The sequence below is a fragment of the Anarrhichthys ocellatus genome, unplaced genomic scaffold (assembly GCF_004355925.1).
Source record: "Anarrhichthys ocellatus isolate YVR2014 unplaced genomic scaffold, GSC_Weel_1.0 scaffold19, whole genome shotgun sequence".
Taxonomy (NCBI): domain Eukaryota; kingdom Metazoa; phylum Chordata; class Actinopteri; order Perciformes; family Anarhichadidae; genus Anarrhichthys; species Anarrhichthys ocellatus.
This window is the reverse complement of record NW_022280049.1, coordinates 6,887,205-6,905,999: the sequence shown is the minus strand read 5'-3', so window position 1 is coordinate 6,905,999 and position 18,795 is coordinate 6,887,205. Positions and strand designations below refer to the sequence as shown.

Here is an 18,795-nt window from a genome sequence, read left to right as displayed (position 1 = left end):
GTTTTCTGCACATGGCAGTACGGCGTGTTTAAAGCAGCGCCAGTCAATGTGTTTGTATTGTGTAATGTGAATGGTGTCCCACAGAGAATTATCACCTGACTCGGCAGTTTGCCCCAGCTGAGTAGAGCGTTTTAGCAGCAGCTTTGCTCAGCACCAAACAGGCAGACAGATAAAATGAGCAGCCAGAGAGCCGGAGCTCAACACAGTGTCAACATGTGACATGATATTTACAGTATATACATCAGGTATCACCTTTTATGGTCATACGGTGTCAGTTTAGTGTTTGCAGCTCGTTACGCTAACCCTAAGCGTCAAAAAGAATCAATTAATGACTGTGATCAGTTCTTAAAGTGGCAGATGTTTCTCTTACAGCCTCGTCTTCAGCTCTCCTGTTGTTTTTCATTTCCCTGTCTGCAGTAATATAATGCCAATTTTAGTTTGGATGTGCATCAATAACGTCCCCCTGGTTATTTTGAAGCGGCGCGCATGAGAGAAATTGAAATGGTCCTGCTTTGAGAGACAGCTGAACGTAATGAACAATAACTCTCTTAATGGGATTTGTACATCTGATTACACTTCGTGTTTTATTGTGATGCTGATTTACCAGCCGGCGATGAAATCACAGACGGACAAGATCTCGCTATTCTCTGTAGCTATTTGCATTGTTTAGTAAAATCAGCGACGAGCTTTCTCATGTGATTAGAAAAGATTTTCTGCTGTGATTTCACGGGGGAGGGTCTGCATAGGGAAGACCCAAAAACACACACACACACATATATATATATATATTTATATATACATACATACACAGGGAGATAAACTCGACTCTTTGCCAATATTGTTTCAACGGTGATGCTAATAGAGCAAAGTGAGGTGAGAATGTAATTGAAATTGAAAGAGAGAGACAAAGAGAAGAGATGAGTAATGATAGACGAAGAAAACACGGCAGAGAGAGAGACTGCCTTCATACAGTATCTGTCACTGTGTGTGTGTGTGTGTGTGTGTGCGCGAGTGCTGCCTCGGGAACAGTTGATGGATTTGCTGCTTGACTGCTCACACAGATTGGTGCCTGCTGTGATGGCAGCCTTGAACTGAAATTACATGCACACACACACACACACACACACACACGCAAAAAGAGAACTACACGTAATTGCAATTTCTGCGTGTGCGCGCGCAAGCTGCATTTGTGTGTGTGTGTGTGTTCTTAAGTTGGGACGAGCGGGTGTGTTGCCTCTAGGAGGCCATTTCAAAGCACCGTGGAAGGATGGATGAACACGAGGCTGACCGAAGCACCGGAGAGGATTGAGGGAGACAATTGAACAGGTCCAAAAAAACGCTGTGTTTATGCGTTTAATAATAGCCGATTATTATATTTTGTGTCATTTTCATTGAATCAGTGACAGGGTGACTGGCTTCCCCAATAATTATCTTTTTTCTTCTTTTTTTTTAATCGGTTAAATGAGATACATCACAACCGAACAGACTGACAGTGAGAATTCCTCTTTACTTTAGAGTTTGATGATTCGTCTGCTAATCGAGGCAGTTGGAGTAGATTAGAAATGATCTTGATGTCGTGTTCTGAAAAAAGTGGAGAGAATCCCCCCCCCCCCCAACAATGTTATCCAAAATACAAATACTAGCAGTAGCTGGAACTAACTAATCGATTAGTATTTGAAATTTAGGCAGGGAATCAATTATTTCATATAAAAGTGAGTGAGAGTGAGATTTATAAAAGTATACTTATTTCTAAAGAGAAGTGATTGTCTTAATGTTGGTAATCTTGTGGGGATGTTGCATGGTGATATCTATTAGCTGAAATATTTACTTCAGTATTCCGAAGGTTTTCACGGAGAGGTCTGTTCATATATCATTCATAACCTGATTAATATAACATTTTATTTTATTCATAAATGTCAAAAATGTTCATTTTCTTATAACTGTTGAGATATCCAACACTTTGAACCTGGCTAGTGAATTTGATGATCCTGAAAGAGGAAGTAAAGCATCATCTGCATAAGGCTGAATCTTGTGTTCTGACTCTTTTTCCTTCTCAGTTCCTCCAGAGAGAGCTGGCAGCTGGTTCATTTCAAAATATCAAATAGCGAGGGAGTGTGCCTCGCTCTCTGGTCGCCCCGTTAATGTGAATCTTCATGTAACCCTGTCAGAAGTGACAGTGACCGTGAACGTGCTTCCTCGCCCTCTTGTGACAGTATGACATTCGTTGTTTTGTTGGTGTGACATCATTCAATTCCAGAGTCCTCTCACGTTATATGGATCCCGTGATGGTTTTGTCACAGGTTGATCTCGAAACATATCCTTTGATTTTCAAACAAGCACATAACTAACAGAAATGTCTTCCTTCCTTCCTTCCTTCCTTCCTTCCTTCCTTCCTTCCTTCCTTCCCTAGTGGAGCATCAGGGAGCAGCAGTGAATCAGAGAGCAGCTCAGAGTCGGACACAGACGAATCAGAGAGCAGCTCCAGTGACAGCGAGTATAACCAGACGTCCCGCACACACACACCAGAGGTAGGATGCCAAGTGAACCTCCAGTTACATGGAAAGACAGGGTGGAAAACACGAGTTATTCAATTAAACCTACTAAGCTAATTAGTAGCTAATTATCATGATTTCTGTGTGTGTGTGTGTGGGTGTTAAAAAACACCTGTATAGCATTTTTATTCTTCCCGACTCACCACTAATAGCGTCGCAGTGTGTCTGACTATACATTAAACGGTCTCTTCACACAGTCTCTGGGTGGTCTTCTGAAAGTCATAAAACTCCCAACTGCAGAGAGCTGAATTGTAATATTATTTATCACTTTATTTTTAATGGCTCGACGCTGCCGGGTTTCAGGAGCCTCTGCACTCAAACCCACTGAGAGAGAGAGAGAGAGAGAGAGAGAGAGAGAGAGAGAGAGAGAGAGACATGCAGATGAAGCTAACTCATGAAGTAGCATGTAACACATATGCAGCATTATGGTAAAACAATTCACAACTCTGATCTTGAATGAATAGAGCTACTTTCAGATCTCACTAAAATCAGTTCTCTTTTCTGTCTGGAAAATAACACTTTAATGATTTATTATTTTAAAGACAAAATCATATCTGTAATTTCCGTTAAGTTTATTCTTACTTGTGAAATCTTTCTGTTTTCTCCCCCTGTAGCCTGAGCCCCCCTCTGCCAACAAGTGGCAGCTGGACAGCTGGTTGAATAAGGTCCAAGCTCAAACCAAACCCCAGGTTCCCCCTCAGCCAGAACATGGCACAGGTTGGTATGGACAGTAACGTCTACTGTGTGAAACAGCAGCTATGGTTTACAGTAGAACAAATAATAATAATAATCTGGTTTGATCTGGAATACTTAAACTGGTTCAATGGTGCCCTGCCCAGGCTCCATCCCCCAGGGTCCGGGGACTTTCTCTCCCAGGAGTGAAGCACCAGGAGTGGGAACGGCCGCAAAGACAAAGCCCTGCGTGTCCAGCAGCACCCCGGTTCCAGCTGCCCAAACGGTGGAACACAAGGATACGAGGGGAGCGTTCTGGTAGGAGGGGATTTTTAAAACATCTGTTGAAAGAACGAATGAATGAATTACACACTAACGGAGGGATGAACAAACTGACAAAAATGTCTCTCTAACCGTAAAAGACAAACCAATTCTTGCCTCCCGCAGCCCGGGCAGAGAGAAGGCCAAGGCTAAGCTCAGCCAGAAGGCCTCAGGGGAGGGCCAGAGGTCAAAGATGAGGATGTCACCGGGCCTGTTGTCAGGGCCGGAGGTCGCGACCCAGAGGAGGATCACCACGGGGAAGAAGCAGCCCAGACGGACAGAGAGGTCGAACAGTGTGGAGGATGGTCAGAGCCAGACGTGGAGCAGAACAAACCAGCACAGGTGAGGAAGAGCACTGCGCTCATACGGCGGCCATTGCAGATAATAACACCGCCTCGACCCGAGCCGTCACCACGTTGAGAGGCAATAGAAATGCTCCCAATCTCGTATTCAGCACCTTTAAGGCAACACTGTCGCTTAGCATGGAGAGCTCACAGGGGCTCGAGGGGATCACTGAGCTTCCTTGCAGCCAGCCACTGAACACTGTCATCCTCACATCTGTTGGGAAAAATGCTCAGATTGAGTAGATGCCGTGCCCAACTGGCTGCTCCGCTTGATGTGAGGCTAATTGGAAGAAAAACACAGACTTCCCAGCTTCGTTCCTTTCTTCTTTTCTCCCTCCACCACTTCTTCGCTTCCCCTTTTTCCGTTTTTAGGCGTTCCACATCCAAACAACTTTGGCTGGGCGCATGCTGTTTTCAATTATTTCATGCTGTCTGATATATTTATTTCATTTGAACACACATTCCCCCCCTGCAGCTGGCTACGGCGAGCATCATCGTCTACTGTTTGTCAGCGTAATACTGCACGACGGTAGCAGTGCCTTGCTCAAGGGTGACTCTTAATAGGGTTTGCTTTCTCCTGTTTGTTTTTTTCCCCCCCTGCAGCCCTGCGTCTAGGGAGAAGGACCTGTTGCCTCCCCCCTCCCTAGAGCTTCAGAACCCCCCGAGGCCACGAAGCAAACCCCCCAGTGGGAAAACAGCCCCCAGGAAAGAACCTCGCAGTGCTACCAACTCAAACAGCAGCTCAGTTACTCCACCAGCAGCGCTACAGCAAACCCCCGCGCCAATACCTGCTGTCAGTGTAAACCAGGTTTGTTTCTGAGTGGCGGGAGACACATGTGAGTGTGAGTTTATGGGGCACGTAGACATTTTCTCCATATTTCTTCTCAGTGATGGTATTAATTGTTGCTCGTAATAATACTAATCCCTCAAAGTTAATCCAGTAATTATTTATGACTGGCAGAAAGCTAATCCAACAATCCCCTTTTCAGTCAAATGACTTTCCCAAGGAAAGAAGAACAAGACACAAGCACCTTGGGATGTTTACCCTCCACTTCTCAACTTCTTGGAATATGTAAAGAAACGCACATATAACTCTGTCCGCGTGTCTTGTAATGGTCACTTCATCCTTATTGTCTCTGGACAATTTGTCCGAGCCATAAAATTCTACAGGATAAAAATGGTATTATCACATGACCATTATGGCTCAACGCTGACTGGTTTTATCGAAATATGGAAAGCGAGAGAGGGAGTCAAAGAGATGGAGCTAAATCGTTGGCCATCGTCTCCGCCGATAATGAGTGAACACTGTGTGGTTTTATGAAGATTGGGTAGTTTCAAGGAGAACGAATGGAAGAGAAAGAAACAGAAGAAAACCACTTATAGTAAACTGGCTTTATGTAACAAAGGCACAGATAGAGCCGGACAAGAATGAAGATTATGTAACAATTAGAGCAGGAAAATGGCCACAGAAGATGGAAATATCCCTCATCTTCACTTTACTTTTACTGAAAAAGAAATGTGGAGTTTTTATGCCTCCGATGGCGACAGCCGCAGCCGGAGGTATCGCGTTGTTGGGTTGCCTGTCAGTCCTTCGGTCCCGTTCTCGTGAACGGGTTTATCTTGGACTCATGGATGAACTGAACTGGTTGCCAAAGGTCACTGTGACCTAACTCAAGTAATACATAACACAAATGTCACGGTATGACATTTTGGAGGGACACGGATGTAAACTGAAACTTGTCTGGTTGGTGGAGGCTGTAATTCTAAATGTAATGATATCAAATCAGAACCAAACCGTCAACATCTCAAACTGTCGTTGTCATTAATAAAATGCTCCAGGTGATATTGTTAGCAGTGTGTAAATGGCGGTTGACAGAGATGAACATTCGCAGTCAACTTTAGAAGAACAGAAGAAGTGAGCCAGCTCTCGACAGTCTCTGGAGTTGATTTTAGGATGTGCCATATTTTGATCTTTCGTGACCTTTATGCCAGCGGAGTCTCACATCGTGTCGTTTGTTTGCTTTGAAAGACAAATTTACTCTGAGACAAATTGTCAGACGGCCGTCCGTAATACTGAAACAATGGAAACCTCGTATCCACAGAAGCGACTAACAAACGGAGGCTCATGTAACAGGCTGAGGAAGTGACCAGAGAGTGACATGTCTGACCCTGACGTCTGCCGACCCGTCAGCAGCAGGCTGAGGTTCAGTCGGCCTGACAACCATTCACAGCTCCAAACTCATCCTCTCACTGCACACAATCCATTCAACGTCCACTTATCAGCTAGTTGTGTTTGTTTTTTCTTTCTTTTTATGGAATAATTGGTTTCAAGACAACAAAATTAAGAACACAATAATAATTCCACTTATCCCACTGCAAAGCTTTACCTCCACTACTGAGGTATATTATTATAGAATAAGAAATTACACTAAATCCTCTGAACCCCAAGCAGTTTCGGGGCGTTTTGTTTTTTACTGCAATATTTAGGTCCTGCACCACCATGGAACCAGCACCACCATGGCTAGAAGTAGAGAGTCAAACATGTCTTCAGTGCAGTGTAATACAGTTATAATGCCATAAATGATATAAAAACACAAGTTGAATTTCTTTGATAAGTTATTTTTTTTAAATAGAAAACAATATCTAACATTTTTCCAAGTTACCAATGTTGGAAAAAGAAAAGATCTGAGGCTCCACACGAGTCAGTGATGGCTCCCCGGTTGCACCGAGGAGCGCAGAATTTAACGTTTATTTTGGGCGATAATTTAAATGAAACATGTAGAATGAAGTGTTTTTGGTGAAATATCCAAATTTTAAGCTTTGGTTCGGTTCCTCTCTCTGACGGAAGCATTCGTCATGCATGACGTGTTCAAGGACAGTTGGAAAGCTGAATATTCGATGACAATGCAGTTTTTTACAGCTTTTGGCTACGATAGAGATTGTATAAAGAATTAAAATCTTTGCGTTCAGAGGGTCAACGGCTGTCAATCTACATCATTCTGTCATAGTTGATTCTACATCATTTACATAGAGAGAGGTGCATGCCAACAGATGTCGATGACATTATAGTAAGTAGTCTACACTTGTACTGTATTATCTGCTTAACCAAAGCCTGGTGCATCTTACCCCTCTGTGCAATAGAACGCCATTGTTTTAAACAAGAGGCCACAAGCATGGGCACCGTAGTTCATTTTAAAATATACTCTGCTATTCAATAAAGCACCAAATATGTATTAATCCGCAGCCGAAAATAGTCCCCAACAAATCCACTATTTCCTCCTGTTTGAGTAATCTTTGCTGAACTCTACAATGCTCAGCTGTTTCAGGCAATTAGGAAATTGTGGTGTGTTTGTTCCAATGTACATCCTCAGTAGGAAGGATGGAGGATGGACTAACACTGTTGGTTTGGTATTTCAATAGGGTTTGATTTGATTACCTCCAGATTTGTCCTTCAAAGCAGAGCGTCCCAAACTTTGGAGGCCTGAGGCGCCTTACAAATTCAGCAAAACCCCTTATTATTGTTGTCATGATATTATTATGATATAAATCGTCCTTTAAATTGGGAGGAAGGGAGAGAGAGACACACAGCAGAGAGAAAGAGAGCAAGTCTGTTACAGCTAAAGATGATAAGATACAGATAAGTTACAAATACTTTGTACCCAAATAACATTACATACTGTCTGAAAATACACAACATCCAAAAATCCACCACTATATTGCATCAGAATCCACAACTCTGTGTTGAACCACAATGTTTGAGTGACATTTGGACAGCTACATTTATATTGACATCGTGAACTTAGTCCGTTGGTGGTGTGATGCAACAGGCTCACCGTCGGGGCTTCATGAGGAAGGGGATGCTGCTGCAGTGACGCTGTCGGGGCTTTGAAGTCTGGCTGAATAGACTCAGCACCCAACGCGTTCCTGTGCTCGGTCTTTAAGGCCACAAGCTTCACAGAGACACGCTGTGGCAAACGCTATCAGACACGCGTCGCCTTCGATGCAGAGCTCTGGGTATTCTTCAGCCACATGCAACCAACCAGTCAAAGGGCCTTCTGTAGAAATGGGTTTCAAAGAGCTATCACAGGATAGATCGTCAGGGTCGTTCTGCTGCTTGGAGGCGAGACCCTCAATTACATCCTCGGGATGGTTGGCAAAAGAGATTCTGTATCCAGCTGTGCTGGTTGCTGAGGCCAGGGGAGAAGTCCTCTTTAAAGGCTGGAGGTGTGCTGTCACAGCAGCAAACGGAGGCGGAGAGAACAATAGAAAGAGTATTGATATTCCTGATATAACTGTGTCACTCCAATGGCTGCAATTCTACACTTTGAGTGTTTGCGGTGCTTAAAGGTCACTGACATCACTCGGCAATGTGTTGCAGCTTTTAGAAAAGGCATCTTTCTCTCGGGACGGGACTCGTACACCTGAAAGCCGTAGGACTGTTGGAAATGCAGCAATCAGGGCTAAACACCGTCAGTGAGGAGAAACCTTCAGCGGACACCTACCTGTGATAAAGTTATTTCTTTTTTTAAATCTGCGGTTACACGCAGGAAAATAATTCAAAATGAGAGACGCAAAAACGCATCCGCATGTGTCACCAGACTGCCTGTGCTCAGTCGTGTGACTGGTACAAAATTAGACAGTCAGACATGTTTCATTTCACTTCTCAGATTAGTAGAACAAGCGTGTGCTGCCGTATCTGCATGATATGATCACATGCAGTCATATATATATTTTTAGCGTGACTGATTCTTTGAAACGCTTTGGCTGATATCATATCAGCAAGATTTATTTTCATTGCGATAGCAAAAGGTTAAGAAAACAAAAGCCAGTTCTGTTAATCACGGTGGAGGGTGTAGAGTGATTCAAAGTTTGTGTTTTTGTGTGCACTCTCCTGATCAGCAGCCACAGTGATTCTCATAGGTCACTGCATATGAATATGAATCATTAGCCGTGTAATTAAGTCATCCCAGAGCTCACTCCCTTTTTGTCAATTTCTGCCTTTTCAAATAGGACAAGAAGAAACACAGAGGTCCGAGCACCAAGATAACACCCAAGTCCCGTGAATTCATCGAGACGGACTCGTCCTCCTCGTCCTCCGAATGCCACTCGGATTCGGAGGAAGCCCTCAAGATCCCCGCGCTGCCGCCTCAGACGACTCGCTCGGCCATCAACACGCAGACCCTGTCCAACACGCACGCGCCTCCTCTACCCCCGTGCCTCGGGTCCGCGGGGAGCCTGGGGGCATTTGGAGGGAAGGGCCTCCGAGTCAAAGACGGTGGCAGTGTGACCACTAACGGTAGCAGCAGCAGCAGTAACGGTAGCATCAGCGGTGGTGCCAACGGCAGCAGTAACGCCCTAAGCATTAGCAACATAACTGGTTCATTTGGCACTTCTGTTCCTGACCCCGGAGGGTTAGGAGGTCAGCGCAAAGACCCAGTGTCCATGTCGCCGCCTCCCAACGTGGGACACGAGGTGCCGCCGTCCCCCTTGAGGGAATACCAAGAGATCCAGAGTTTATGGGTGAAAATCGAGCTGAGTTTGCTCAGCAGGGTGCCTGGCCAGGGTTTGGGGGAAAGATCCAGAGCGGGACTGGCCGAAAGGGATGGGAGCGAGGGGAGGGACAGGGAGAGACAGGGGGAGAGGATAGGGGCGCCCGAGAGGGAGAGACAGAAGCAGGCCGAGAGAGAGTGGCCGGGGCTGAGGGAGAAGCAGAAGCCACCTAAAGGGGAGAAGCAGGAGGAAGAAAACGAGCGGCTGGGGCAGGACAGAGAGAGGCAAGGTGACAGAGACAGATTAACGGAGAGAGAGAGGCAGACGGACAGAGAGGACAGAGACCGATCGGTGCTCGGGGAGAGGGATCGGACGGCGGGGAGGGACAGAGAGAAGGCGTGCCAAGGTCCGGGGGTCCAGGACAACCCCCCTGTGCAAGAGCAGAGTAATCCCAGGCTGGCAGGGAGGACGGAGAGCAAACACAGGAGGCAGGCCGCTGGAAACATGGCGGTCCCAGCAGAGAAACACACCAACAAGAGCAAGAGGAAACACAAGGTGTTGTGGCGTCGGATTCTCCTGTTTAAGTCCCATTTTTTTCATATATATTTTACTACACAATCTGTGTCCTTTCTCTCTCAAATGTAACTGCTGTACTTAAATACTGTGTGTTTTCTGTCCTCTGCGTTTCAGTCGGACCACACTGAGTCGTCAGTCAACGGCAATAAGAAGCTGCGATTGGACAAAGACTGTCAGCTCCTCCCGCCCTGCATCTCTCCAATACACAACCACAAGAACAGCTCAGCAGAGTGAGTACCGTACTTTACCCAAGAAAGTACTCACACAGGGACCCACTACTAGTGTCTTTCCAAACCATGTCAGTTAAAGCTGGAGTGTGGTATATTTATGTCCCCCTACTGGCAGTGGGAGTAATTACACAAAACCCTGTCGACGCAGCTTATAACATATGCTCCAGATGTTTGTCCTTGCTGTCTTATAGCTGTCTTTTTTTTTTTTTTTTTACTTAAATCCTCTGAACGCTACGTTTCTTTTTTTACCTGAAGCATCCGCTCCAGACACTTTTTCTTGGACGCTTCTCAGGATTTTACTGCCGTATCTTTTGAACTTTTCCGAGCTGATACTCCGTCCATATGGTCTCACCCCCACCTTCCTTCCTGCCCCGTTTAGCTCTGGCTGGTTGACATAAAATGCAGGGCGCCACAGACACCACAACTCCGGTATTGTGGGAAATACAGAGAGCCTTTAATGACGGCGATAGGATTAATCAGCATTGTGTGAACTCGTTTGGCAAGGGCTTGATTGTAACAGACATTTATTTCTTAAAGTCCTGCGCTCCAGCTTTAACAGGGAGGACAGGTAATCACGTTCATGGTGAATCAAGATTTAAATTACCTTACTTTCCAATAAACATGTCCACATGACATAACACAATGTGAGAAAAAATACTCAGCATTGCCTTTCCCCATTCTTCCCCTGAACGCCACATTCTCATGTTCCTGGGATTGACGCTAGTGGAGGTAATCAGACAAGCTTACTGAGTATTTTGAGGCAGGCTTAACATTTTCAATGTGGTGTTGAAGTCACCGCAGAGGTGAGTTCAATCCACACTGTGACACCAGAGTGACAAAGTGAATTCCGTGTGAATTATTAAAAACAGACTAAGCCGGCTGTCGCTATAAATAAGCCTCGACGTGACAGCCACAGAGGAAATATTTTTATAGCATCACGGCGTCATCAAGGGACGCGCAGAAGGGAGAGAGGGGCGACCTGGACTTGAACCTGTGACATTGTACGGCAGACATCCCAGAGTGTCTGTTCATCATCCAAGAGGCTTTTTATGGAAGCTGTAAACTGGATGATGTGATCATCCTGCTCAGACCCATTCAGCCATTTCTAAACGGTGGCTTTTGACAGTTATTATCACCCCGTTTTAATCAGACAGGTCGTATTTTGACAACAGATAATAAGAAAAGACTTATGTTAAGGGCCAACTTTTTGACCCCAGAAAGGCTTGTGTTTGTTTTGGAGCGTTTGAGCACATTCAAATTCAGCAAAGACCATAAATAGTCTTCTGAATCTAATCTGAAGTCATCTCTTTTTGTAGTAAAAACATAATGTCAATGTGTCTTTTACATGTATTATTAATAGTTTTTTTATCACTGATAGGAAGGGAAGAAATTATTTTGAGAAAATATCAGAAATACTCCTTTTCCTCTCAGCCAACTAGAGAGGCGTGTCCATGTTTGTTTTCATTGATTGACAGCAGCAGCAGGCTAACGTGATACAAAGGAAACAAACTTACTGTAGCTTGCCATGTAGCAAGCACATAGCTAGCACACCGTGGCCAGGCAGTGTGTTGTTAGTGATATTGAGGATTTCAGACCACACCAGTGTCCAAACAAAGCAAAGTTACATTTTCAGTTTATATGCTGGTTAATGTGCTGCAGCTGAACAGTTAGCCTGAATTAGCTGATGCTACCTAGCCTGCGAACTGACGTTAGCCGTGCACCTTTCCCAGCTGAAAGCTTGTTCTGTCATCGTTAGACAGGTTGCAGGACGAGATGTGTGGTCGTGTTTGTAAGTTAGATGAGAAGGAGACTTTAGCAGGAAAGCTAACGTATGTTGTTGTTCAAAGTCTGTGGACCAATCCCAACCTCCCCCCTAAGGCCTTAAACCCTGAACCCTCAGGGACGTCAGCTGCTAAAGGGTTGGGTGTGAGAGTCTGCAGGGGCTTGGTGTAAATACGAAGGGGACAGCACTTATCTGCGACATAACATGTTACGTATAATAGTGGGTATTTATTATATATAGTTTACTCCCTGATTTAAAAGTCTTCCAGGCTCTTGCCTTACGAGACAAGATGTAATTTCAAATAATCTATTTACCTGTTTTTGTCAAAACAGCTTCAATAACAACGTGAAAAGAAATAGTTGATGAATAAATCAGCTGTGAGATAGTCTCTGCTCGCATTCCTCTGATTTCATGTGTTTTTAAAGTATCATCCTAAATCCTTAATGTTTCTGTGTTCATTTAATATTCAAGGCACCCATGTGCCGTCCTCTTTGTTTACCTTTTTTTTTTATGCCTTCGGGCTTCCCCTGGTAAAACCGTGTTAAACTTCACAACGCTAGGAATTATGGGTAATTCCCTCGGGCAGAGTCTGCAGAAATGCAGACTTAAGGAAAATGTTCATAATGGGCTCAAAATGTCAGCGAGAGCCCCTATGTATGTATATGTGTATACTGTATGTATGTATATATACGTATATGTATGTATGCATATGTGTGTGCAGGAAAGCATAAGAAAGCTCTCATAGCGCTTTTATATATATGTATATATATATATATACGTATATATATATGTGTATGTATATGGATATATACATATATATGTGTAAATGTATATATATATATATATGTATATATACAGTATATACTGTATATGTGTATGTATGTATAAATATTCTGAGTTACATATAAATGAGCTATGAGAGCTTTCTTATGCTTTCCTGCACACACACCGGCATCCACTTAAGGATAGACACACAAATGCACACAAATTAGCATAGTCGTGCACACATCAATTATGCTGTACACAGACACAAAAGCACACACATAACTCACACATTCACACACACGCACTGCAGCAGCTAATTAGTCTTTGTCTCCCTGGTTTTGTATATAATCACTAATGTCGGGGCCCGGGGCGATGTTCTGCAAGCTCAGCAACTTTTCCCGCCGCATCAAACCCCCAGAGTTTCCAGGCGGAGGAAAAACATAAAAATATGATCTGTTGTGCTGCAAACAATATGAGTCACAAGAGCAACAATAAGGCGGCTGAGGGAATAGCCGTCGATGCTCGAGCAGGGAGGGCAGAATCACAACAACTTTAGAAGGAAAACATCATTCAGCGACTGCAGATGAAGTCTCAACAAGATGGTTAACTCAGAAGTAGGGCTTTACACGCTGGATGTTTGTGTCTGTTGATGAAATAATGTGATGGCAAAGATAGAGGAAGTCAAATCAAGCCAGTCCATTGATTGGCGTAGCCCCAAATGCTGCCTCGTGTATCAGTGTTTCATTACGCCATCATCGACCAAACAGGTTCGACCCGGTCAAGTGAGAGCGTCGCTCAAGATAAAGAATACCAAACAAGTGATGATCAGCATTCTTTCTGAATCTCTGACATCTAAATTCAGTTAAAAAACAACAACACGGGAGTGTTTTGGCCACTGATACATAGGTTTTTAGCTTTTTCATCGCACTACTTGTGCTAAATACAAAATACATCTAAAGAGGGATTGTATGTTATCAAAATATCCACTTATGTATATGTGGATGTCATTTTTTCTACAGAATTAGTTTTTCGTGCAGTGTTCCAAGACTGACGGCAGATTCAAATCTGATTGCAGCAGAATCCCCAAAGCACATATATTTATATTTCCATTCATAATGTAATAACAATAAGAAAAATAAATGTTTGTTTTTATCTTATGTTCGTGGGTTTGTGGTACATTTATCTGTCTCCGCTGTGCTATGATGTGGTTTTTTTTATATATTGTCTGACAATGTTTTATGAGTCATGATTCATCATTTGTCAGTTATAGTTTGTTGTCATGATTATTTCCCCCTATTGTCGAGATGAATTGTGACCCGTTGTTATGGGAATGTGTTTTAACTGAACTACATATGACCTGAAATAAACGACCACTATGAGCAACCAATGGGAATCGCTTTGCTGCCTCACACCTCTGGTGCCACTAAGCAATGGCAGGGTGTTCACTGTAGCAAGAATCACAATTCAGCAATAGTCACAATTAAGCCAACTAATTAACACATATCCTAAATAAACATTTAGTAAAAAGATAATATTCAGTTACGATAAATATATTAATACTCATACTGCTTTGTCTTTGTGTGTGTGTGTGTGTGTGTGTGTGTGTGTGTGTGTGTTAAGTAGTTCACTAAACAGGAAGCAGTCTCGGCGGCGTGAAGACAAGCTGCTCCCCCCCCTCCTGTCGCCGCTCTCTGACGATCCGCCTCGTAAACGGACCTGTGACAGCAGTTCCTCTCTCGGCCAGGAGGGCGTCGCCTCTGGGACGCTGCCCTGCTCCACCTCCTCCACTTCCACTTCCACTTCCACTTCCTCACACAGACACAGGAGAGGTGAAGGCAAGGCATCGACACACGCGAGGAACGGCAGTGTAAGTGCTCAAAAGTGCTGCTGTTGTACGTGTCACCATTTGCAAAAGCATACTTGCTCCTGTTTGTATAATACACCAAGTATCCAAGAGATTTCTCATTTCCCAGTTTGTACATCCTCCATTCCTTTCCTCGCCTCCTCTCCTCGCATCTTTGTCCCGCCCACTGGAGATGCGAGGAGAGGAAGGGAGGAAAAGACGGAAGGAGATGGGAGACGAGGCAACGGGCATTTAACAAATGAGACATCCTTGCCTTGGAGCCGCCGTTTTCAAGCAAAGTCAATTAAAAACATCACACACAGCTGTTTTGTTGTACCTCTGTATTTATGCACTTACGAGGTGCTACACAAATAGTGAAGGACAGAGAGTTTGACCGCGCCTTTAATGGATCTGATCATCTTAATTATTTACAGCTTAAGAATACAAAAGGAACAGTTGCATTTGTAAAGTCTTACCATGGCTTGAGATTATTCCAGCTGATGCTGAATGTCACGGATGCCGAAAAGGAACACACACCGGTGTATTGCTTCTTGTTCCTTCCTTGCTCCCTAAACCTAATCTCAGGAAGTGGGATGTCCTTCATGATGGAGCGCTGAGATGGATTTTCAGGTCAAAAGCCGGAGGATCGAGGAGACGGGGAGGCACAGCATGGAGACATGAGAAGAGCCCTATGTAGGAGTGATAGTAGGCTGGTGGCATTATCTTCTCGCAAAATTTAGTTGCTCCCCTGACACTGGCACTGTTCCCAAAAATAACTCTTGAGTTAATGACATGCCATGAATCTGCAGCGTGACACACATCTCCACCGCTGCTTCAGGAGTGTCAGGAGCAAAAGTCACTGAAACATGTTGTGTGAGTGTTTTTTTCCCGTGGTGGATGAAGTATTCAGAGCTTTTACTTGGCTATAAGCAGCAATACTACAGTATACAAGTGTTACAAACCAATCCATTCCTAAGTTTACCCAAGTAAAAGTACTATTAGTATTAATAAACTTAAAGTATTGAAAGTAAAAGTACTCATTTAAGAATCATACATATTATATTATATTTATATATTTCCGGGTTATCAATAGTGGTGCAGTAATGTGTACATCACTTAAATGTTGCGGCTGCTGAAGATGGGGCTAGTTTTAACTACTATGTATACAGCTGGGTAGCTTATATGACATATCAATAATCTAAATCTGCAAAGTAACTCAAGCAATCAAATGAATATAGTGAGTAGAAAAAGAAAGTATATTTGTCTCTGAAATGTAGTGGAGTAGAAGTATAAAGTAGCATGAAATGGAAATGCTCAAGTGATGTACAAGTACCTCAAAAATGCACCTAAGTACAGTACATGACAAATGAGTTACTTTCCACCACTGGTACTGATGTACAGTAGAAGGTAATGCATGAAAACAGATGCAAAAAGCACAAGATTGACTAAAGAAGTGCTCCCAGTAAACTACTAAATGTAGAAGTATTTACAAAATGACAATACATTTAATCATATTCTACTTCATTTCAATTTAAAGTTTCAGAAGAGCTTAAAATGCAAAACGTTCGATTTGTCATGGATTTGCGTGTGAATATATAATCATAATGTTCTGTAGTATCTACTTGTGGCTCACCTGACAGTTGAGTGAGTTGAGCCACGCCTCCCTGGCTTACTTTGTTTCCATCCGTTCATCCCTGACGTATAACGGTGACAGCATCATTAACGACCATTAATTCAGCCGGCAAAGTGAATCCATCACTGAACGAGAAGCCGGCGATAAAGTTGAAGTAGCGGTTTGATGAAAGCCGCGCATTGTAATGCTATCGTAACCGTGGATTTAATGCCTTCCCTACTTCAGGAAGTCGACACCCACAGCGAGAAGCCCAGCGGAGACGGTTACCATGCCAACGGACAGTCGGACTCGGAGGTGTGGTCGGAACCACCGGTGGAACCTGCAGAACCTCGCCGGCCACGACTGACGTTTAGCGACACGTATGTGGAAATACTGGTTAAACCGTACACGGCGATATGTACAAAACAGGAACACAATGACTGCAATGGATCCGTAGCTGCTGCTTCACCTCCTTGTGAAGTCTGTCAGCAGCTTCATTCATAAACACATTCATATTCTAATCAGCGTGGTTCATAAGACCTCGCCTTCTGTACGTTACTCCCTCGCTGCTTGTATAAGTAATCTCTCCTTCTCCTGTGTTAGGAGACAGCAGGTGTCTCCTGTTTACATGGAGCAGGTCTCGGATTATTCCACTGTATACATGTTATGTGTCTTGTTTTTACATCACAGGGTTTGTGTTGATTATGCTGTGCGAGTCCGCTCTCTGAGATAACTACATGCAGTCAATGAAGACAGAGCAGACTGTTCTTTATTCAACACAAGTGTAATGATGTAAACTCAATATCTCCGTTGCTTTTTTTAATGGAGGCCAACAGTTTGACTAGGAGATGGAGAGCACCGCTCCTCCCATGTTAACGCTTAAAACTTTCAGAATATTTGGCAGAAGGTGGAGTGAGTGGAAAGCTTGGCGGCTTTAGTACCAGCAATACCAGTGGATTTAGATGGAAGCTGTGGTTCTACGGGTTTGGTCTCCATCACAAGACTCAAGTCACAAATTTGATGACTTTAGACACGACTTGACAATATCAATAAAGGCTCGCCTGGACTTAAACGCCAATGACTCGTGACTTCACTTGAATTTAAGTCTTTCGGCTTAAAAACACTTGATACCTTCCCCCAAAATAGATTAAGATTATTAAGTAGTATTTTATTTTAAAAGTGTGCCACAAATCAGTTGATTTCCTGAATAAACTTAGTCCACAAGTAATTCCTCAGATCCGCTTTGTTTGAACCAATCCGACAACATCCAATCAAGTTGCAGGAGAGAACTTAACTAATGTTAACTTAACTTACTGAGTGGCAGTCAGAAACAATTATACCAAAGATAAGTTTGTTCTACGCGGTGGTCAACAAAAACTAATTGCAGGTGTAAAATTATAGATGAAGACACAAATGGCAATGCATTTGGTGAGGAGCACATTATTACTTGTTTAGGACTCGAAATTCAAAGTTAAGGACTTGACTCGGGACTTGAAAAACAGTGACTTGGTCCCACCTCGGCTGGCTACAAATTATTACCACCATGATCTATCTTATGATCTTACACAATAATGCATTCCAGAGGCCCTCTCTGGTCCCAAATTGTGTACCCGACCCAAAAGAGCCGAGTCTGACTCACAGGATGTAGAACGTGAATACAAGCCTACCATTGGCTGCTTACTCCACACAGAATTCTCCTCCCCTTTCCCAGCTGTCTCCGCTATTTATTTTTGCAATGCCACCGTCGCTGCATCCTGAGACAATTGTGATCGGTTTAAAGAAATATAAACAACGCAGAGTGGAAAAAAAAGAAAAAGGTGTGACCAACAGACTAGCAGCAGTGAGAGAGGTCTGGTAATGTCAGAATAGCCCAAACCTGACATGCATGAATACTTGGAAATAAAACAACATAGACACACACACACACACACACACACAATCCAAAAGGGACCCGAGGATAATTAGACCTGATGAAGAAATGCTGTCGACACCAAAAGACCCTGATACAGAGAGAACCCCGACAGTGACAGCTGCATGATGCTCCCCCAATTAACACGCAGCTGCGGTCAGAGAGATTAGCTATATATATGATTTTCCTCTGTGCTTTACGAGTCACACTGACACCAGACCAGTCCAGACTGCTGCTGCTCATCTTCTCCGTTCACCACCCGGGCTCCACATCAAGACAAAGCCCTCTGCTTAACGAACATAATAGAATGTAGCACAGTAATTATAATTATGACACACCTTGTGATTAGAGCTGATGGCAAGTCCACCTAGATCCTCGAGGATATTAGACATATTGACACACGGACCTGAGAGTTGACACAGTAGAGCAGGACCCTACCTAACCCAATTAGCCTGAATATAGTTTAGACCCACCCTGACTGAACCGAGTGGTCCCATGGAGATCTCTGATGCATTCTCATCTCTGTCTCAACTGAACATCAAAACCTGCCGGCATGTTTTCTTTTAACAATCGCCAAAACTGCAACGTTTATCCTCGCCAGCAGCCGTATGAACCGTCATTATCGTCAGATTTTCATCATTCCAACTGTGATATTTCATCAAAAACATTTCATTCTACACGTCTCATTTAATATCTCG

The 18,795-nt window shown here is 43.7% G+C and overlaps 1 protein-coding gene across 1 annotated transcript in view; it reads left to right on the top strand.

Moving 5' to 3' along the window:
* Positions 1-852: 852 nt before the first annotated feature.
* aff2 (AF4/FMR2 family, member 2) overlaps positions 853-18,795 on the top strand; it is a 30,510-nt gene continuing 12,567 nt past the window's right edge. Inside the window, exons 1-10 of the mRNA XM_031858170.1 lie at positions 853-873; positions 2,352-2,528; positions 3,167-3,269; positions 3,392-3,542; positions 3,672-3,887; positions 4,493-4,697; positions 8,900-9,934; positions 10,070-10,185; positions 14,354-14,600; positions 16,435-16,568. Coding sequence (XP_031714030.1) covers positions 853-873; positions 2,352-2,528; positions 3,167-3,269; positions 3,392-3,542; positions 3,672-3,887; positions 4,493-4,697; positions 8,900-9,934; positions 10,070-10,185; positions 14,354-14,600; positions 16,435-16,568 — 2,405 coding nt within the window. The remainder of the gene's footprint in view (positions 874-2,351; positions 2,529-3,166; positions 3,270-3,391; positions 3,543-3,671; positions 3,888-4,492; positions 4,698-8,899; positions 9,935-10,069; positions 10,186-14,353; positions 14,601-16,434; positions 16,569-18,795) is intronic.